At 41.3% G+C, this 22898-nt stretch overlaps 1 protein-coding gene across 1 annotated transcript in view; it reads left to right on the forward strand.

The window, feature by feature from the left end:
• The window catches only part of ELOVL2 (ELOVL fatty acid elongase 2), a 42504-nt gene extending 21552 nt beyond the window's left edge, over positions 1-20952 (forward strand). Inside the window, exons 2-8 of the mRNA XM_057399254.1 lie at positions 773-836; positions 4051-4238; positions 15114-15191; positions 16278-16449; positions 17130-17254; positions 18825-18959; positions 19583-20952. Of these exons, the coding sequence (XP_057255237.1) occupies positions 773-836; positions 4051-4238; positions 15114-15191; positions 16278-16449; positions 17130-17254; positions 18825-18959; positions 19583-19711 (891 nt within the window). The 3' untranslated portion in view covers positions 19712-20952. The remainder of the gene's footprint in view (positions 1-772; positions 837-4050; positions 4239-15113; positions 15192-16277; positions 16450-17129; positions 17255-18824; positions 18960-19582) is intronic.
• The last annotated feature ends 1946 nt before the right edge of the window (positions 20953-22898 follow it).

Consider the following 22898-nt stretch of genomic DNA (forward strand, 5'->3'; position numbering starts at 1 on the left):
GGAAGAAGCAGAGGAAGAGCCTGGCTGACCTCAGGCTTGTGGCAAAGAGTTGTTCAGGCACCACCATGCAGGAAGCCACTGCCCAGGACTGGAGTCTGGGAAGAAATTTTTTGGAGAGGCCACCACATCCGAGTAAGGGAAAGACTCTGTTGATCATGGCTTGGCTTCCAACTCAGTCACAAGCACAAACTTGCTAAGCCTGCCAGCTTAGCAGCTTCACTGACCTCAAAACACAAAGTCTCTGTAATGTAACCCTCTTCTTCCTCCCTCCCTCCTTACATCGCCTGAACTTCATTACTGGAGGTCTGGGTTCAGTTACAGACTTTATTTTAAGAGCTCAGTGCCTGATTTAGAGAAATCTCAGTTGGCTCACCCCAAAGGTTTCCTTCTTTAAGTGTAAAGCATTGAGATATTCAGCTGATGCGCTGTCACTGAACTGGTTGCAACCAGGCAGCTTTGAAGTAAAAACAACATCCGTAACAGATGAGTTTGCTGTGATACTTGTTCTTACTCATTTGTAAAACGTCAGCTTCCCTTCCTCAAGTGTTCTGGCTTGGACAATTTCCAGTAACAAGGCCTTTATTGTTACCTAGACCACAATCTGCTCTAAATTAATTTTTAAAGAGATTTGGGTTTTTTTCAGTGGAGGATGATGTTGTGTACTGTAGAAATATTTGAGCATGACATGCTCTTTGTTAGATTGTTTTAATTGTATTCTCTATGTGAGCTAAGAGATAACATCTTTGTCACATAGCCTGTTTTTATTTTTTAGGAGAGCCTGAAAGCTTTTGACCGGGAAGTAAATGAGTTTGTGGACTATATGTTTGGGCCTCGAGGTAAGCTGCTCCACCTATAGCCCTTCTAGGAAATAATACCTATCCAGATTACCACTCAAAAATATTCCAATAAGTAGAAGCAATCAAAATCTTCACTGAGAGATTATTCAGATAGAAAAATGTGGACAAGGCAGAATCACAGTATTTACAAGAACACACCATTATTGTGGGAAATCTATGAATGCAATGCATTTATAGAAAGCCAATAGATTTTTGTGTTGACTCTTTGACGTATTACCTGCAATAGAAATTAAAACCACTCACAGATTATACTGAAGGTGAAAGAAGTTAGGCTGATTTTTTTTCTTTTTTTTTTTTAACTTAGAAATCACTAGATTTGGGAGTCCTTTCTTTCTAAGAATGTCAAAGGATTTCAATTTTGCATCCTAATGTAGATAAAAAAAAAGGGAAAGCCTGGATTTTTCTGAAAGTGGAAGATCTGGTTTGGGACTGATTCTCATTCATAACCCAGTTATTATTTGGTCCAGTTACCTGTCTTAAAAAACAATCACATGGTTTATATTTTAGGTAATAACTCCTGAAATGCGGCTATATGGTACCCGTACCCAAGAACTACACTATGTGTAGTCATTACCAGGTGTGGCTAAGAGCAGGAGAAGAAATAGAAAGCCACACCCTAGTTCTCAGAGGCAATCTCTGCTTTCATTGGTGATAGCAGGCAAACACCAGGTGCAGTATGGCAGTACTAGAAGAAGGGGTGTACTACCAAAGATCTGAATTTCATTTATATGTAGGCATATTTTATGCCTTTTTTCACTGGTTTCAGCTGAACTTTGTACATAAATGTACTTCAATATTTGCTTTTGAACTACCAGACCAAGTTCTTTGGATCAGGGAACAGAAACTGCATCTCTCAGTAAGAAGGAGTCTAATATTTTGGTGTTGGTCCACACTATTCTGGATAGGAGATTACCTAGGCTCAAGGCAAAATGAGAGAGAGTGAAATAATGTTCTGTAAGAGAGCATTTTTCCAGGGTCGCCTTCATCTGCAGAGTATTGTTCGGTGTTATGAAAAATTAAGGAATATTGAATTGCAGGAACTAAATCTAGCTAATTGGTTGCTTGTTTTATCTGAAAGAAACAGAACATCAGTAATACATATATTTTAATAAAGTGATGATAAAGTTATAAGTACCCCTCACATGAGTATGAACAGTAACAAGGCATTGGCTCAAAACCATTTACCCTTTGCACCTAGAAAGATCTGAATCTACTCAGACGCCAACTGGCCAAAGCTATACAGAAACTTGAATCCAAATGTTTCTAAACTTCACCGATTCCTTTAAAGAGCCTGGGAGGCCTGCCACTCATTTCAAAGGAGCCAAGATTTCACCCCAAGGGTCTGGCACATCATGGCCAATGACTGTGAATGAACTTATTTGCAGAGCAATGTGAGTTGTGGGCACGTGCTTCTTCCCCCGTTGCAGTCCAGCACTTTCCCACTTTGGCTTTATTCACTGCCTTGGTCTCAAGTTCAGATGCTGTATGGGTCCAGTATTGTAAAAATAATCCTTTCTTCTATTGACAGTGCACCTTTACAGTAATTCAAATATGGAGATCAAACTGTCAGTCAACAGAAATGCTTGTGATCTCTCCTTCTTCTAATAACTTTTTTTGAAATACATACCCTTTCCTCTCCATTCCTGCTTTGTAATAGATGGTTGTGTTGTCATTGCTGCTTTAAATTCTACACCTCTCTTAGAGGTTTTTGGTAGTCCAAAAGGGAAAGTCAAGAACAGGAGAGTATTGCACTTCATGGTAATTTAGGTCTGGCTGGAGGTATTTCCTGCAAAGGAGCTAACATCCCATGCGGAGCCCAAATTCAACAGATGGGTGTTACTGCAATGGAGTCATGGTGGGAAGTGGAAGGAGACTGTAATGAGCAAGAGAGTTGATGTTCATAGTGTGGTTCATAAGCAGATTACTCCAATTCACTTAAAATCTCAGTTTACATACATGCGTATTTTTCCAAGGAAAGAATAGTCAGAAAGAATGCAGTGCAGCAAAATTGCAATCAGCCACAGTTTGTTAAATTGCTTGGGCACATTTGGTTTTTTGCATCGTCCATTGCCCAGTCCTTTCCAAATTCAACAGAGGCAGAAAAATAATAATTCTTTTTCATGCACCATGAATAACTTTTCTTTTACAATTTTTAACATAACCTTGGTCTTTGTAAAAAACAAGTAATTTAAAATAATTTCTAAGAGCAGAAAGAGCTACTGTGACCTGCACAATAGCTTTTCACTGACTTATTTCTTCATTTACTCCGTGATTCATGACAGATATAAAGTAACCTTTATGAAAAGCTAGCCATGATGCTCTTTGTTCCTTTCATAGACAAATGTCTGCAGATGGATATTCTGCAATACTAACTCTAAATTTTGATCCATCTAAAAAAAAAAAAAAAAGAAAAAGGAAGGAAAGAAAGAAAACATTCCTTTCTCTCATGATATCCACTTGTTCATACGACAACAAAGTGCCGCCTCCAGACTGGCATATGGGATTAGGCTTTGCTCATATACACTGAACTATGTGATTACTGCCAGTGGGATTACTCGTGTGAATAAGGCAAACAGGATTTGACCTTAATATTTCATTTCAGGGCCAGGCAAATGGAACAGAAACTGTGAGAAAGCAAGCCCTTGCCTTAACAAAGATCTCCGATAGCCAAAGTAAACATTTGCCATTTGTTTTTCATATTTCATGTTTTTGAAAAATACCCCCCTAAATGCTTTTTAGCAAATGTTATATATCTTCATTCAATTCTGCAAATGAAGAATTAAAGTAATATATGAACTAACAACTTTACATGCATACTTTTATTGACTACTACTCACAAGCTATCTGTTGAGCAGATTAAGATATGATTTCATTAAATATAAAGTTAAAACATTAAATTACATTTTAAAAAGCATATAGGAATGTTTTCTTTTTATTTTCTCTTTCCTGTTCAAATAAGGAGATTTAAGTGACCTTAAATCATTAGGGGATTCCATGCAGTTTTCAGCACACATTCTCTGAATTAGTATGCAGTTTTGGGGAGGCAAAAGAAACAAATAAGTTTTGCAACCAAAGCATGGTAGATTCCCTCTCACACTTTTAGCAGATTTTTTTATCATAACGTGATTTGCCTTATTTTATCCATACTTTACCATAGCCTTCCTAATTGCGTGCATCATGTGTTTCTTTTCAGATCCCAGGGTTAGAGGATGGTTCCTTTTGGACTCTTACCTTCCCACTTTTTTCCTTACTGGAGCATACCTCCTGTGCATATGGCTGGGCACCAAGTTCATGAAGGATAGGCCTCCTTTCTCTCTCAGGACTCACCTCATTGTATATAACCTTGGGATTACACTGCTCTCCTTGTACATGCTCATAGAGGTAAGCGTTCTTCCATGAAACATGCCTGAGGAGGGTAAGCAATTTACAGTTTTTAGCAGGAATATCTTAGCAACATAGTCTTTCTGGGAAATATAACATCAACAGCACATATAAGATCAAGAAAAGTCCCTTCACAACTGGACAGTGAGTTGTACTGTAGCTTCTCAGCTTACATCTCAGAATGCTTTAACTGTTCTTTCTGAGCCACGGTCCACATGTGGGGACAGCTTACAGCTGTCCAGGCCAGTGTCTACAAGCATGAATTTGAATCTGCAGCAGTCACTCTGCTCAAACATGCCTACATGCACCTCATTCTTCAGCCCTCATGAACTGGGTTTTATTCATATGACTGCCTACGGAATGATTTTTCTATGTACAAATGTCCAAGCTTGAATATGAGCAGATGTATAGATGAAAGTAAGTACTGATTTATTTATGGCATTGACAATTCAATGTCATCTTTCTGCTCCCCAACTAAGAAGCTTTCCTCATATGGTCAGAGAGTAAGAGGTGTTAAAAACCTGCCACTTCAGCCAAAAGCAGGCGCTGTGGGACTTGGAAGCTGAATATGGTCACACAGATTACTCCCTAAGTACTTATCAGGAAGAAACACGCTCACAGAAATCAGGATCCATCCAGGGCCTGAAGAGAGGTTTGAATCATTTGATTATTTGGCAACAGCAGAGGACTCAAATAGTGCTCCTCAGCAAGAATGTGTGTTTTCACCTACCCAGTGAGGAGCAGAAGCCAAAAGTCACTATTTTGATATTATTTGGGAGATTCCCACTCTCAGCCTTGTGCTTTTTAATATTAAAGTGTTGCAGCCCTAAAAAGCAAAAATGCAGCACTAAAAGAGAAACCTGACAAGACATTTTCTGACTTGGCTTAAAAAGTGACCCCAGCCATGAGAAGCCCTGGCTGAAGGATGTGCTCGATTTCATGGTGTGACCTGTGGAGGTGTGAGCTGACATTGTTGCTTTGCCTGCACAGCCTCCATGCACTTCTTGCTCCCTGGCTTCCCGGCCACAAGAGCAGCTTCCATGAGAAAAACAAGGACCGACTATTCTGTTGGTCAGACAAGAAACTGCAGAAGCCAAACAGGACCCCAGAAGTTTCAAGTTTTAAATTTATTTGAGCTAAACACCAGGTGACTGGTTAAAAGGCAGCAGAGCTTTTTAGGTTTGTGCCTTTGTGCAAAGGACTGATTGAGCTACACAATGCTCAGCATTGTCCTGCCAAAGCTCCAGCCGGCTTCAGCAGTTGCTGTGGGTGTCTGAGAGCGCAGGATCAGGCCAGAGCAGAGGAGAAACCAGCACAATTGCTTGAAGGTTTGATGACTCCGTACTGATTGTCCTCCAGAATTCAAATTAGCACTTTGATGTTTAAATCCCTATTTTGCTGGAAGGTATACAGATAAGCCTTCAGTAGCAGGACTTGGCAAAAAGGATTAACTGAGAACAAAACTACTGATCCCTTCCCCTTGCAGGCTGATTTGGCTTGCCACTAGTAAATGAATGAACAGAAAGAATTTTAGCAGGTCTCACTAATGTGAATCAAGCAAACCTGGTTTTTGCCACCTTCACATCCTTGAAGGAATTGTGCCTCTGCACAGGGACTACCCTGTCCTTCCTGAGGCTAACTTTGCTGCAGACAATTGCTGAGTTGTGTTACTGATCAGATTAGTCCCTTTAGACCTCGATTCTCTAGCTGGAGACTGCTGATTTTTGCCTCCCAGGCTGCAGCTGGGCATGGCTGGCAGTGGCTCAGAGCTCCACATTCCGTATTTGCTGGGAACCCAGGGGACCTCAGAACTGATCTGCACTGCCAACTGGTTTACTGCAGATTTCACTCTCAGCTCTGGACTGCCGGCCAGGCTAGTTTTACGCTGTGTAAAACACTTCCATAATAGTGTTTCTGTCTTTTTCCATAGTCTACTTGCTTGATTCCTATCACAGCCTCTCCTATGAAGGAGCAGAATGGAAGTTAAGACTTGCAGATGTGACTGAGGTAGCTTGCACATCCTTTTTTAAGGAAAACAGGCAAATGGGAAAATGGAAATCTTCTTCAGTACTGAGTAACATTATGGTGACTCAACATTACAAAATATCTCGTTTCTGAAGCTTCTCTGCGGCCCTTATTCCCTCTGTCTTTTATGGACTGTGAGCTCTTTAAGGCAAGAGTTACCTATGTTTAAAGCACTCTGCAATGGTGGTTTCTTATGTAAACACAGCTGATCCCTCCAGTGAGTGTGATTCCAGATTAATTCCTCGTTAGAGACATCTGTAACAGTTGTCTTATTCCATCATCCTCCCAGTGCATCTGAACCCCTCTGGTCTCTGTAAGAGAGATTTATCACTTAATAATAAGCTCTGCAATAGATAAGAACCACCAAAAAGATACCCAAACAGTTGTTACAATTGTTCTTACCTATTCTTAGTTTTGTTTGTAAGGTTATTATAAAACACACTTTTTCTTGTAATAGGTCCAAAATGGAGTGGGGGCTTCTTAGACATTTAAAAGAAAAAAATACCTCGCTCAAAAGAAAGGGTGTATCTCCAAATGCAGTCTGGCCTGTGTTATGGCTTTAAATGAGAAACACGGTAAACCAGCTGATGGGGGTACCGATGCTGCAATTTTTTATCCCCTCACTTTCATCTCCTGACCTAGTTTACCTGTCACTTGACTACAGTTGATTTGTACAACCTCAAGGCAAGAAGACAAAGGTTACACTGAGGAGTCATAACAAACAGCCTGTTTTTAAGTCTGGAAGGGCAGAATCCTCTTTTGAGCCAGAGCTCCATGCACTGCACCATGTGCATGAAGTATCTGGGTGCCAATTTTAGCTCCATGAGCTCTGAGGTCAACCAATCCCTAAAGCAGGAACAGCTCTAGGACAACTAAGATGTGCCATTAGCACAAGGTCAGATACAAAGGACAAGGTCTAAAGCAAAACAGCTCTGCCCAGCTGCCCCCATCCTACTGAGATGTCTCAGAATTTTTGTGTCAAGTTCAGTAGCTTTGAAGGCCTTCCAGAGGAGTAGTTTATTAGAATTCTGAGTCAGGCAAATAGATTTCTTGAAGCCATCAAAAGCACTTACCTCTCACCCCATTGAATATAATGGAGAAGTGGGGCACTTGGTTTTGGAGCATGTCTTTATCACAGTATCACAGTATCACAGTATGCTAGAGATTGGAAGGGACCTCAACAGATCATCCAGTCCAATCCCCCTGCCGGAGCAGGAACACCTAGATAATGTTACACAGGAATGTGTCCAGGCGGGTTTTGAATGTCTCCAGGGAAGGAGACTCCACAACCTCCCTGGGCAGCCTGTTCCAGTGTTCCGTCACCCTCACTGAGAAGAAGTTTCTTGTCAAGTTTAAGTGGAACCTCTTGTGTTCCAGTTTGTACCCATTACCCCTTGTCCTGTCATTGTTTGCCACTGAGTAGAGCCTGGCTCCATCCTCGTGACACTCCCCCTTTATATATTTATAGACACTAATAAGGTCACCCCTCAGTCTCCTCCAAACTATAGAGACCCAGCTCCCTCAGTCTTTCCTCATCAGGGAGATGCTCCACTCCCTTAATCATCTTCGTTGCACTGCGCTTAATCATCTTCGTTGCACTGCGCTGGACTCTTTCCAGCAGGTCCCCGTCCTTCTTGAACTGAGGGGCCCAGAACTGGACACAATATTCCAGATGGGGTCTCACCAGGGCAGAGTAGAGGGGAAGGAGGACCTCTCTCGACCTACTAACCACCCCCTTCTTGGCCACAAGGGCACAGTGTTGGCTCATGGTCATCCTGTCGTCCACTAGGACCCCCAGGTCCCTCTCCCCTACACTGCTCTCTAACAGGTCGTTCCCCAACCTATACTGGAACCTGGGGTTGTTCCTGCCCAGATGCAGGACTCTACACTTTCCCTTGTTATATTTCATCAAGTTATTCCCTGGCCAAACTCTCCAGCCTGTCCAGGTCTCGCTGGATGGCAGCACAGCCTTCTGGCGTGTCAGCCACTCCTCCCAGCTTAGTGTCATCAGCAAACTTGCTGATAGTACACTCAATCCCCTCATCTAAATCATTGATGAATATATTAAATAATACGGGTCCCAGTACTGACCCTTGAGGCACTCCACTAGTTACAGGCCTCCAACTAGACTCAGCCCCATAGACTACAACTCTCTGGCTTCTCTGCTTCAGCCAGTTCGCAGTCCACCTCACTACCTGATCATCCAGACCACACTTCCTCATTTTAGCTGTGAGGATGCTGTGGGAGACTGTGTCAAATGCTTTGCTGAAGTCAAGGTAGACCACATCCACCGCTCTGCCATCATCCATCCACCGTGTTATTTCCTCATAAAAGGCTAAGAGATTGGTCAAACATGATTTCCCCTTGGTGAAGCCATGTTGACTGCCCCTCATAACCCTCTTATCCTTGATATGCCTTAAGATGGCACCAAGGATTAGGTGTTCCATCACTTTCCCAGGGATGGAGGTGAGGCTGACCGGTCTATAGTTACCCGGATCCTCCTTGACCTTTTTGAAGACTGGAGTGACATTTGCTTTCCTCCAGTCCTCAGCACCTCTCCCGTTTCCCAAGACTTGGTAAAGATGATGGAGAGTGGTCTAGCAATGATTTTGGCCAGTCCCCTCAGCACCCGCGGGTGCATCCCATCTGGACCCATGGATTTATGGATGTCCAGATTGCTCAACTGGTCTCTAACCCATTCCTCATCGACTAAAGCAAACCGCTCCATTGACCTGACTTCATCTAAGGTCTCAGGGGTACAGGGCTCTTCAGGACTGCCTGCAGCAGAGTAGACAGAGACAAAGAAGGCATTCAGTAACTCTGCCATCTCTGTATCTTCTGTCACCAGGGCGCCCATCCCATTCATCAGTGGGCCTGCATTGCCTCTGGTGTTAGTTTTGTCTGCCATGTATTTGAAAAAGCTCTTTTTGCTGTCCTTGACCCTTCTCGCCAGGTTTAATTCTAAGGAGGTCTTAGTCCTCCTAGCTGCCTTCCTACATCCTCTAGCAGCAGCCTTATATTCCTCCCAAGTGGCCAGCCCCTCCTTCCATGACCTGTAAACTCTCCTCTTCCACTTGAGCATACCCCTATTTAGCCACGCAGGTCTCTTGGCCCTCTTCCTTGACTTCCTACATGTCGGGATGCTCCGATCTTGAGCACGGAAAAAGCAATCCTTTATGTACGTGAAGCTTAGATGCAAGTCCGGTGCTTAAATTATGCAGGCTGCATGTGCACTGCTGAGGGGTCAGAAGACAGTTCCTGCCACCCTTGTACTACAGGAGAAACCTGCATCAGAAGTTTGTTACTGGTTGTGTACTCTTCCATACTGCTAAGTGTTCACGGACCCAGGTCAAGTCTACTGATCCAACAATTTCTAGTAACATTGCAAAAAATCTGCATAACAAAAAACAAGCACCACCTTTTTATTTCAATAAAAATAAAACTTTCTGTAATTTCACTGAATAAAATTATGCCTTTCCTCTACACAGATATCCTCCTACAATCCTAAAAATATCGACTATGAGCAGAAAACCAGCTAACTGTGAAAAGCAATCAGATCTTTGCACATTTTAAAATTATTTCCTATGCAAGTTACCTCACAAACCATACTCCAGGGATGCAGTCTGAGGCACCAGAGCCCAAGATAAGTTCACCGCAGGTTAAAACTTTTGCAATTCCAATGATAAATTACAACTGGAAATAAAAGAGGCCAGTGCTGATCTCTGAATTGTGAAATTACTCAGGTGAGGCTACTCTCCCTCATTAATAGGAAAAGACATAATCTCTACCATAGTCTTAGGCTGCTTTCCCCAGCAGTAAGTATCACCTCTGCCCTATTTAAATTAAATCTCAGCTAGTCATCAAGGTCTCACTCAAGCCCTTTTGTCAATCAGGCACTGAGAAAACCAGAACACTGGCACCATCTGAGTCAGATTAAAAAGGAGATCTAGAGATATGTGCCATTGATGTCTCAAGCTGCCTGTATCCCCAGGTAGCTTCGCATACTTACTACACCTATAGGATCTGTAAGCATCTGTAACAGCACTCTGTAACATCCACATGGGGAAGCAGGACTTGCATGTGAGTACCCCATGATTCAAGGCAAAAGAGAAAAAGCAGAACCAAACAAGTATTGCAAGCCCACTACATTTTTAGCGAAGCCAGAAGGAAAGATTTTTTCCTTACAGGATATTTAACGAAAAATACCTTCACTTTACCTGTTTATAGGAGCTGAAAATTCATCCCATAATAAGTCCAATTTCTAAATTATAGTCATAATTTGTGAATCTATAGGTACCAAGACAATGTGAGGCTTTTCAGGAGTACCAGAATTACCTTTTCTGTATCCTCTGACAGCAGGGTAAGGTCAGAAGCACAATATGTCACAACCATGTTTTGCCCTACACATTGCAACTGCGATTGCATCTCACAAATTACTAGAAAGCCCAGTATAATACCTGGATTTAGAATAACGGGGGGGGGGGGGGGGGGAAGGAACAAATAAAAAAATAGAGCACTTAAATTCAGTTTTATTCCATCATTATAATGGTTGGCATCAGAAAAATTTGCTTCCTAGCTGCACAAGTGTTAAAAAGATAGAGCTTGAGTAATGGAAGGTCTAAGTAAAGTTTTAATAGTACAAGTGATGAGGAAAGGTAAAAAAGACATAGATCCCAGCTGATTTGAACTGTCCTGGAATTTTACTGAATTTTACTATAGAAATTCAACTTCAACATAATGATATTATTTTTTTAAGACTGTAATAAATGCTTATTTACTACTTCATTAATTGCTCAGAAATTAACAAACATAAAATTAGCAGAGAAGTAAAGAATTATACTAGATCCATAAGGACTGGTGCTTGAGATGAAGGTTCCCTTTGAAGAAATTCTTTAACTAGGACAGAAAGACTGTCTTAAACTTAGGGGAGCAAGACAAAGAGAACGAGATGAGAAAACAAAAGAGATCATATGCACCTTTCTACCTTTTGGAAGAAGGGAAAAGTGAGGAAAAAATCCTAGACAGCAAGAGGTCACTGAGTGCGAAGTGGTGAAATGCAAAGACAAAAGCAAACATCTCTTTTGAGCAAGTAGTAACTTTGAACAGCATTAATATTCCCAGGTGTTCCTCCATCTTAACCAAATAATTTGTTTGGAGAGCTAAGGAGCTGACTTTGCTGTCCTTGCCTGCAGTTATTCTACGCTGGACATGTTATCCTTACTTCTCAGTTTTCATCCTCTGAGTATCATCGTCAAACTTGCTAATGGTGCATTCAACTCCTGCATCCAGATCATTGATAAACATATTAAACAGCACTAGCCCTAGAACTGAACCCAGAGGAACACCACTAGTGACCAGTCACCCAGATGCTGGTGCCTTACCCTCTTTCTCCTGCCCTGGGACATGGGGGAACACCTTGCTGCTTCCAGACATATTCTCTCTGAGAAAGCCCAACATGCACAGAGCTTTTCCTACAGCTCAAAACAGCACAGAAAAATACCAGTTAGATAGAAATATCTATTCAGGAAATCATATTGCTTTCCCTTCTAGCCTACCTGTAGGGGATAGATGCAGGAACAAGCTACAGCTACGAGATTTTTAAGGCTAAAAGCTTGAAATAAGCAGGACACAGGCCCCTGGATCCAAGCTCTTGCTGCTTAGTCTGCTAGGTGAGAGGTTTTGGCATCATATTTTGGCTGCCTGCCTGCTCCCCACCCCAGCTGAGATTTCTTACAGAGGAACCAGTTCTCATCCTGAACAATTGGATTCCCCATTAAAAAAATAACCAACCAACCAACCAAAAGTGCATGATTTGGACTGCTGCAGGAAAGCAACTGTTGTGAATCCTCATGCTGTTTATACTTGAGTAGATGAGGGAAGGTAACATATAGTATAAGACCTGTAATCTGTTAAGTACAACATTAGGGCAACAGCAAAATACAAAAACTTTATTAATTGAGAGGATGTTGCTTCTTAGCAGAATTTTCTCACAAAGCAGCACTTTCTTCTTGACATGATCTGATTTTCCAAATAGCTTTGGACAATGTGTGTTAATATTATTTTCAGGATAGGCTGCCAAGAATGCAAAGCATTCAAAGAGTTGGATTTGAGAATCTGTATTTTGAAAGAGAGGATTTCTCATCTCTTTAATACGCGATGCAGTTGCACCCTCTCTGCATGATTAATAAATACCATCAGCTCTGCAGAGTTGTGAGAGTGCTAAGCATATGAAAAGGAACAGAACTGAAACAGTACAAGTAACATATGAGTTCTGCATGAGAGAATAAGATACCTAGTAACTGAACATCTTGTGTCAAGGTGCCAACTTCTGTTCCAGACATGCAGCTCTCTCATTTGGTACCACTGGTTAAGCTGTTGCCCTTACACATTATTGGTAACCAATACGAAAGTCTTGCCCTAGGATCACCAAAATTCCCAAAATGTACACAGTCTTCCAAGTTTCCCCACTATTTTTTTTATTAGCAGAATAAAAACCAGACATCTTGAAAATTCGCTTGCAAAGTAAAACAGTCAAAACTCAGAGTGGATTTTCCTCTTTTCCCCGAAAGAGACCCAGCAGTATGTAAGGTGCCTACAACGGAGACAAGAAGTGTTGAGCTACAGAACAGCTGACATGAAAGAGCAAGGTTAAGATGGTCAAAAGAGATCTTAACTATAAGCTGTGCCTCTTGAAACAGACACAAATCAGAGGGAACTCTTTTGCCAAATCAAACAACTGGGGAATAGGAACAGAGTGTGATCTGCAAAAACTGGTATTGTACAGAATTAGGGAATAATGAACAAAAGAAATTAAAGAAAACCTTGCAGTCAGAGCGGTATTCTTACGACAGCTCAGTCACCTCTTATTTGGAGAGTACACCCAAGGCAGGAGAGTACATAAAAGTGGCAGCTACCCAGAACAGCAACCATGCAGTAATGTCTCCCCATCCCTCATGAAGCTGGTACCTATTGCCAGCTACAGCACAGGCACAGATCTGGGGAGCAAGGGTTTGCCACAGGAGGGATAGCTGGGGAACTGCATGCCCTCTGCCCCCCACTCTGGGAACAAAAATGACCCCTTTGCCACTCAGCTGCTTTTTGAAAGGTGATAGGGAAATGAAGTGGTGCAATTTGCTTTTCTCAAGATTTAATTCCTTTCTCTTCAGCACCTCTGCAAGTTAAGTTAGTCAGAGAGGTATGACCCATGCCCCCCCTTCCCACCTGCCTGCCACAGCGGGGAAAGGAGAGGAGCCCACATGTCCGAGCCCAGTGTGTTTTCAGGCACAACACCCAGGCAGAGGCCAACTTGACAAGTTCTGATCTCAGCTGCACCAAGCATTTGTATAAGGATCTCTAGCTAGGTTTCTGTTGTTTAACCTGGTTTTAGACTCTGGTCTCACCCGCTTTGGTTTGATGACCCTCTGACGCACTCTGTAGATGAATCCACCAAACCAAGGGCTGGTCCTAAAAGGAGCGAGTTTGTTTTTGGTTGTTATATAGCAGTTATCTGCAAAACACTCATTCATTGCCTTTTTGTCTCTCTCTGCAATCCCTGTGGGTTATTTTGGCCACATACACCAGCTACGTTGGAATTACAGGGACAATCACAGAATTGCAATTTAGAGGACAAAAATAGTAGATTCTGGCTCTCCAAGTTCCATTGCTTCTTAAGATGAATTTATAATAAGCATTCTGGGGTATCTGATAAATCTCCAGGTAATATCAATAATACTTTTTTAAATGTATTTACTCAAGGAATTAATTCAGTTTTATCACCAAGAGTATCTCTGCTTCATTTTTTTTATAGAATGTCATGCACACACAGGAGGGTACTTTTCAGTCTGAAGAAAACCTTGAGTTGAAAGCAACCCACTTCTCACAGCATCTTGCAATTTTGCTTACAGCATAATACTTGGAAGTATTTCTCCCATCATCGCTTACTGCATCCTCTGTAGAGACTGAGACCAACCCCAGAACATAAATTGTTTGCATCCCCACCAAACAAAAACAAAAAAAAAAAACAAACAACAAAACCCCTTTTCATATATTCAATAAGAAAGATATTAAAAAAATAAAAAGAAACAATGAACTCTACACAGCATTTGCAGACAGCAGATTATGCTCCCTATTTTGAGAAGGCTGCAGAATGCTTTTTAGGTGGTCGTTACCATAAAAATATGCTACATCAAAAGCCACCGTATTACTTTCTAGAAAGCTTCTGCTCCATCACAGTGGGGTAGCCTGACATTTCATTGCTTTGTCTGCTACACAGTGCAACATGTGCTAAATCTAAGAAATGTTTTTTGTGTCTATTAATGTCTCCAGCACCATGTCCAGTGTGCCCTACTTCATCCTGTATTTAACAGTGTAGGCAAAAGAGATGTGTATGGCATAAAGAGATATTTCTCCCATTACTCTACTTTGGATTTGACTTCCATTTGCTTGCTTGGCATCAGGGAATTTTTCTCAAGAACAGTTTTGCACAAGTAGCTGTTTTAAGCTCTGATTATACTGCTTCAGGGAAGAGATACAATATTCAAGTGTGAGCTTTGGAGTGAGGATCAACGCATTAAGTAACAAGAGATTTTAATGAATGCCTTGAAGGCTCTAAAGCCAGAGAAATGTAAAATATATACTATTCCAGTGTGCATCTCCAACACAACTTGATGCCTTTCCTATTTCAAAACAGAAGATGTTACGAAGTTGTCTGGTTTAAGAGCATCAGTTCAATGAAAGGAGTAGGATCATACTGTACATCTCTGCTGCGTTTTTCAATAAACACCGAAAAAACACAGGGGTAAAAACTACTACACCTGTTCATAAACATAATTGCTCTGGTTTCTGTTCCAGCTCATCCTTGCCACGTGGGAAGGAGGCTACAACTTGCAGTGCCAGAACCTCCACAGTGCAGGGGAGGCCGACATTCGGGTAAGACACAGCAGCAGTTCAGCCCCCAGTACACACAGCAGTCCTGCTCTCCATGTTGCTGATGCAACATGCCTCTGTGTTCACAACAGTTATCAGGATGTTATCAGAAGCATCTTTAACATGGTTTTAATCAATATAGATGCGTCCTTGCCATGGAAAGCATGACAGGGAGTGTTTTGGAAGCCATATATCAAAATTTGTGGTGAAAACACTGTTGTCTGACTATTGAGACAGAGTATATGGATCATCTGAAAACTCAGAGCAAAAAATCAATCTTTTAAAGCATAGCACTTGTTGGGCTGTAGCTGGGAATTGATTTAAGCCCAGCTCAGCTCTGGAAAACAGCAGACACTGCTGGCTTGACTCATCTCTGATTTCAACCCTTATTTCAGCATCACAGCAATTCCATGTATTAACCTTCTCTCATTCGCCATGTCAGGCTTACTTTCCAGATAACAGTGTAGCTCAGGAGCATGAAGACTGGTTAACTTACAGAACTTTCCCTAACCCTCAAAATTTATCTGTATCATGGCAAAGAAAAGGTATTTTCCCCCTTTCTGTTTTAACTGACTGCCTTTAACTGTTCTAGAACATATCCTCAGCTCTGATAAAGTGTCTCAACTCTAGAGGAGAATATATTCCACTGTAATGGGTGTCAAATTTGGATTATTTAAGAAGCAGCAGCCACCAGCAAAACCTGTTCTGTGCCACGAAAGTGTAAATGGTAGCACCCTTAAAAAACAAAAAAATAAAACCCCAAAACCCTGAAGATAAAAAATACAAATGTGTGGGGTTTTTTGTTAAGAAAAAAAAAGAACAATTAGAAAACTCTTCCTCAAAGCTTGTATTTTTAAATGTAATTTAGCTATATATGTATACAGACACATTAAAAAAGTCATCTGTTTTTTATAAACAGCCTCATTCAAAAGGAAAATAAAACTTAAGCCAGACCTTGAGCTCCTCCTTCAGTAGGATATTAATGCATTTTGAGAAGTTGCATGCCTAGTGACTGATGAAGTACAGCAATATTTAAGTCCTTTTATGGTTAGATACTGATCTCCTGCTCCTTTGCTCTTGCTTGTACAGGTAGCCAAGGTGCTGTGGTGGTATTACTTTTCCAAAGTAATTGAATTCATGGACACTATCTTCTTTGTACTGAGAAAGAAAAGCAGCCAGATCACCTTCCTTCATGTGTATCACCATGCCACTATGTTTAACATTTGGTGGTGTGTTCTAAACTGGATACCTTGTGGGCAAAGTAAGTCTGCTTGCTTAATTACCTGGGGTGTAAGTCACCTGCTGCTGGGGAGGAATCACATCACCATGCAAAACAAATGTGTCACAGTGCTATATGATAGCACCTTTAAGGTTCATAGCCTTTCAGAACAGCTGAACACCTGCAGGCAGCAGTAAAATTAAAAGCACAGTTAAAAGTTCAGGCGAAAAATATCTTAGGCCCTAGATTTTCTACTTAGCCGACACTGCTTCTCACATTTACTTCTCTTCAAACCACTTTCAGGTAGAGTAACACTACTATAGTACACAAGAGTGATCACATACAAGACCTACTCCATAAGCAGATGTAGGAGGAAGTCATAACCCTGGTAAAGTCAGCATCAATCACAACAAAGGAACTCAATAGCATGTTATAGGTTTGACTCCTTTATGCATCAATCTGACATTCTGCTTTAGCAAGATACTTTACTTACACAATCACTAATTAAAATACCAGCTTGAGCTTGTTTGGTTTTAAATAAGAATACATCTCATTCATGTAGTAGAGCTACTGGACAGCCAGAACTGATTGATACGGTCTTACATTTCATACTGAAATAGCCGAAGTATTAGCATCCTTTGCCTTATTACATTTTGGGTTCGATAGACTTCACAACAGTAATCTCCAAATGGCTTAATGTTTTCCTTAATGGATTTTTATAGGTTTCTTTGGACCCACTTTGAATAGCTTTATCCATGTGCTTATGTATTCTTATTATGGACTGTCAGTCATCCCCTCTATGCGCAAGTATCTCTGGTGGAAGAAATACCTCACTCAGGCACAATTGGTATGTATCTATTTTACTCTCGTATTTAAGCACCAAAAATCCTTTAAAACACCAGAGAGGCAAAATTAATGATAAATATTGTAATTTTCAGAATTCAGCCAGTTAGAATTCAAATATAACAAGGCTGTCATACAGAATAAGTCACTAGTGTGGCCTGGTATAACTTAATAAAGGAAATAATGTTTAGAAATATTTTCTACAATAAAATAGAAAGTCTGTAGTCCATAGAATTCCATCATTTTTTATCTCTTGCACAGAAAATGGACAATGCTTAATCATGGCAAATGGACTGATTAAAAAGTTATAAAAATTGTCAACGGAGCCAGCTCCAAGACAGACCCACTGCTGGCCAAAGCTGAGCCCATCAGCAAAGCTGGGTGCACCTCTGTGATATTATATTTAATAAAGGGTAAAAAATGCTGCACAGCAACTGAGAGGGAAGGGGGGGGAATAGAGACTTAGGGGAAGGTGGTTTTAGTTTTATTTCTCATTATCCTCTGTTGTTAATTGGCAATAAATTAATCTTCTTGAAGTCAAGTCTGTTTTACCTGTGATTATAATCAGCAAGTTTCACCAATTACCCTCCCTGCCCTTACCTGAATCCACAAGTTTCATCATATTTTCTCCCCCTACCCTACTAAGGAGAGGAAGTGAGAGAGCAGCTGGGTGGTCACCTGGCGGCCAACCAGGGTTAACCTACCACACCGTGGTACAACTACAAAATGCAAAATCGTGTAGGACAGAAGTTGTGTGACTTCTTAAAGTCTACTCCAACAGTTGCTGTAACCAAAAAGCTGAGCCATATCAAAAGCTGCTATCAGCAAGATGTAAGGCTTGATGTGAAATAAAGCTCCTTTCACTTTTTCATCTTGGGGGCTGTTCATATTATATGGGAGTTCAAGATTTTTGCAGTGAGCTTGAACACACCTGAGTAGAAATGTGTTTTGCAAATGCCTCTTCTCTGAGGTGAGACCATCCCTACAGTTGAAAAATGCTGCCCTGTTAGAAATGCATCTCAGCATACTGGATTGAGGGCATGCTCAGCTGATTGGGGAGAATCAGATGCACCAGCATGGGCTGCAGCTCACAGTCCTAAGTACAACTAGGCTTCTGCAATTCCTTCTCCATCTTCATTTGTCCCCATCTCAACTGCATTAATGCAAAACTTCTCCTCAGACCTGGGATTTCCATTTTCTGTTCAGACTCCTAAAGCTATTGTCTGGAGTCTTCCAAATTTTTGTAAGTTTCTGTGCACTAACAGAGACAACGCTGTAGCTGGCACGACAAGGTCTAGAGAATAGAACAACCCCTCTTAAAAAGAAAGCTTGCATTTTGCCAACTAGTCCTATACACTTATATTTTTAGAAGTCTGGCCCATTAATTTTTTTTTAATTCCGTAAGAGGGCCATTTTAACTTAACCCTCACAATAGAGTCACAAGTTCAGAAAGGGGCCATTTTCAAGAGTATTCAAAGCTTCCAAAGAGAAGAACTAGATAGCATTGTTATATTTGATTTAGCTAGCACTGACCCTTTCTCAGCAGATCCTCATGCATGATCTTTCCTCCCCAGATCCAATTTCTGCTCACTATTGTGCACACACTCAGTGCAGCTGTGAAGCCATGTGGATTCCCATTCGGCTGCCTCATGTTCCAGTCCTCCTATATGGCCACACTGGTCATTCTCTTCGTAAACTTCTACATCAAGGTAAGCAGTCTTCCAAGAGCTCTCTGACAACAGTGGAGGATAAGAGAGATAACTTTTTGGATAGCAGTCTTGATCAACTCACATGTAAGAAAGCACCTCAGTACTTAAAATACGTCTGTATTAAAATACACATCAGTTCAGAATGATAGCTACAATAATGTGTGCAAAACAGTTATTCAGTAGCAGTGATCTCCCCATTGCAGCTCAACTCTTCTGCGCTTGGCAGAGCAAGTCAGGTACCACATTCAGGACTTAGGAGGTCTGACCTTGCTCTGTTGGGCACCTTTTTTGACTCCACCTCCTTCCCAGGGGAAAAAAAAAACATGCAACTCTGTATTGTTTACTTCAACCTTCTTTAGCAGGGAATGCTCCAGGCTGCCTGCATACATAGATCTTTTAGTGAAAAGGACTTAAAATCTCTTCTGATGTTAAGAAGTATTATACAGCAATGCTAGTAAGGTAATATCACCTACAGCAGTGCAAATAATACATGTAACACAGTCAAGCAAATACATGCATCTGCGTCAACAAAAACCAGACAGCTCCATTTTGCAGTTAACCATAAGTAGTGTTTGGGGGCACTAAATAAACCCAAGTATTAACTTTGGATTTTGCTTTTATAGACATACGGGAAAGCACCTTCAAGAACAGCTACAAAGGAAACCCCTGTCACAACAGAAATCAAGAACGGTTTCCATAAGGACTACTTTGTTGCTGCCAATGGATTCCTGGACAATAAAAAAGCACAATAAGTATGGTACTTCTTGTGCTTTTTTTTTTCTAAAGAAAAAAAAAAGGGAAAAGAAAGAAAAAAAGAAGACTGAATTACAAGCTTTAGCTTAAAACCTGTTTGATTACATTTATCAGTTCTTTCTACCAGACACTTATTAATGTACCACTATTTAGGTTTTAACAAACTTGCTCTGTCAAAGATCACCATTGGAACAAAGGCAGCCAAGATCTTTATCCTGTGAAAAAGAAAACCTTTGTGATCTCTAATGCTGACACAAAAACGCCTTATCAAACACTTGATGGGTAAACCCATCAATGCCTTCAAAAGGTTAAGACTCTGTTCAGACTAATGCAGTAAGCACTTTCGATGCAAGAGAGAGGTCTTGAGGCAAGACCTCAACAATCCACCCAAGACATTCAGCTAAACTGTGGCTGTAGTCAGGAAAAGGAGGAAGGGGAGAGGAGGAACGCTGGGAATCATGCCTTTTCCATCATCATTCCCCCTTTGCTTCTCCCCAGATGTTCCCCAAAGCTTCCCTTGACACCAGCAAGATGCAGCCATCCCTTTGGTTGTGTGGGAGCCCTGAGGAAGGACATGCATTGTACTTGCTTTACATATGTGCAACCTGACTCAGATGCCACAAAGGCTGTGCATTCTGCTTCAAGGGGGGTGGAATGGTAGCACATGGGACTTCCCAGTATGGCATTTAGAAGACATGATATCACATCATGATAAGAGGTTCTGAGCAAAACATGTCATTTCAGATGTGCTAGATCAATCAGAGTTCTGAGTAAATGGATTTTGAGAGAAATAAGAGCTCAACAACTTACTGAAGACAAATCCTTTGAGTGTTTAACATGCACAAAGTTAATCCTATACAGATACTGTAATTTTCCACAAACTGACATGCCACATATTGATAGACTGGAAGATGCAGAAAATCGTCAAAGTGAATCCAGCAACAAGCAAAACACATAATAAAGGAATTTCTGTGCTAGGTGGGCCTTATTCAGACTGGTTTCTGACTGGAGAAACAGATGTGACTGAGGCGCAATCCTCTGTAGGGAAAGCAAGGAGATATTTACTGTCTGTAGCTGTAACAGACTGGCTATATCCAGTCACAATCCTTTCTGCTTCAGTTAGCTGCATTTACCTCCCACTTCAATTATGAGAAATTAAAAATACCCAAGGTTAGTTTGGGGATCTGCTTTCACGCTTTTCTTTGCAATGTGGACAAAACCTTTCTGATCTGGCAGAAAACTGAAATCCCCAAAATGCTGCAGCACAGGTGGCACATTTTGGTAGCCTGGCTGCTAAACTGCATCATTATGAACTCAGTCATCAAAATAACTGCAATGTTCAAACACTTTTACACCACCACCCGAGACAGGTGCATATTTATATTGCTCCCTTTTCATGAAACTGGCCACAGTGAAAGTCAGTGTTTTGTTTTAACATTCAATAAGGAGAGAAGGCAGCAACCAAAAAACAACTACAACCCAAAAGCTTCCCACTGGCCCTTCCAGAATCTTCACTTTGCAGATCTTTCTGGTTGATACTCACAGGTTGTAAGAAATTAGTGGGTTTGACTGAAGGTGTTGTACATAGCTCTAAGTAAAGGGAGAGCCTCAGAGCTCTGCAGACATCAGCTTGATACTGGAAGCAGGAGTAGAGAGAGTGAAATGGAAGACCTGACAAGTTAGCACATGAAGCAAATAGCTGAACCATTCATCTGAAACAGGTAACAAAATAGGTTATGTCGCCCAGCATGGATTTTAGGCTGAATGGAGTCCACAACCTTTTCATGGCAAAGCATGCATTTGACTATCAAGGTGGACAGCGTCAGCGTGCTAAGTGTTGAAGTTTACTGTAGCAACCAAACCCACAGATACTGTCTTTTGTTTTGTTGAAACCTCTTTTAAAAGAATACATAAATAAATAAATGCCTTACTCAAAACTCAAAGGGCTTGGGAAAAAACAAAAACAAAAACAAAAAAGAAAAGAAAAATAAAAAAAAAAAAAAGGAAAACCAAGATGGTCTCACCTTGCAGAACCAGACCACCCAGGAAGGCTGGAACCAGGTATGTTTAAAACTTTTCAGATCTTAACATCTTCCAAATGCTGCAACTCTGAAGAAAAAGCAGCACTGACTTTTTAAACTGATTTTCCTGTAACGCATAACACTGTAAATAAACAAATTTTACTATCAGGCTGTCTCCACTGCTATTTAAGGCACTGCTGGGAACTGGTTACTTGAGGCTACTTTTGTTCTCGAGGTCTTTCAGAAAACTCTTAGGACGTTCATCTTGGACTGAGAAACAACCTCCATAACTTTACACACTTTCATTGCGTTGATGCAACACTCACCTGTGGTTTTGGTGTAACCGTTGGCTGTGCTTTGTCCTCCCCTTTGACTGGGCAGGAGGTATTTCTGCATATCATGCTCTAATTGGGTTGATAAGAAACAGTTTTTCACAGCATGCAGATACAGCATATTTACACTTCCTTACGTAAGATACCTTTCTATGGTAGAAGGAATATTCCCATCCCTCCTAGACAGTCTTGCATCTTGACAGGGATTCTACAGAGCAAAACAGGCTCCTGCCTTTGCTCCTCTGCGTTATAGTTCAGGTGAATGAGGCAGATGTTGTGAATACCCCATTCAGCTTGCTTTTTCCATGCAGAGAGAAAAACCCCTTCCAGCCCAAACTTCAATCCAAACAGACTTGTTAAAATTATCTGGGCTCAGGTGCCTCCCTGCTTCCGCTCTCTTGCCTTCCAGACTGTGGCTGGCGAGATCCTTTTGATGCACTTGTTATATAAACAGCTAAAAAGAGCAGTCTTGACTTTGATGGAGGAAAATTTCCAATTAGCACATGGGAGAATAACCATTGCATCCCACTCATTAGTTCAAGTGAGTTTGACTCCTGATTTTTGCTCACGTTTAAGGAACTCAGTAGTGCCCGCGTACAATACCGCAAACATCTCTAGATTTTGCTGTGCATGACAGCATGAGGGCACAGTGAAGCACAACTGGATCATCACAGTTGAGACATGGTGAAAATGGAACTTACAGAACATCATCTCTCTGCCCAAACTTACCTACCTAGAGTAAGAAAGCCTAGCTTACCTGTTCTTTGCTAAGATATGGAATCCTGTCAGTCAGTCCAGACTTCTTTACTGGGTACGCGGCTTCCCGTACCTGC

This window comes from Pezoporus wallicus, unplaced genomic scaffold (assembly GCF_028554395.1).
Source record: "Pezoporus wallicus isolate ANWC-B61680 ecotype Strahan unplaced genomic scaffold, APGP_CSIRO_Pwel_v1 contig_818, whole genome shotgun sequence".
Lineage (NCBI taxonomy): Eukaryota > Metazoa > Chordata > Aves > Psittaciformes > Psittacidae > Pezoporus > Pezoporus wallicus.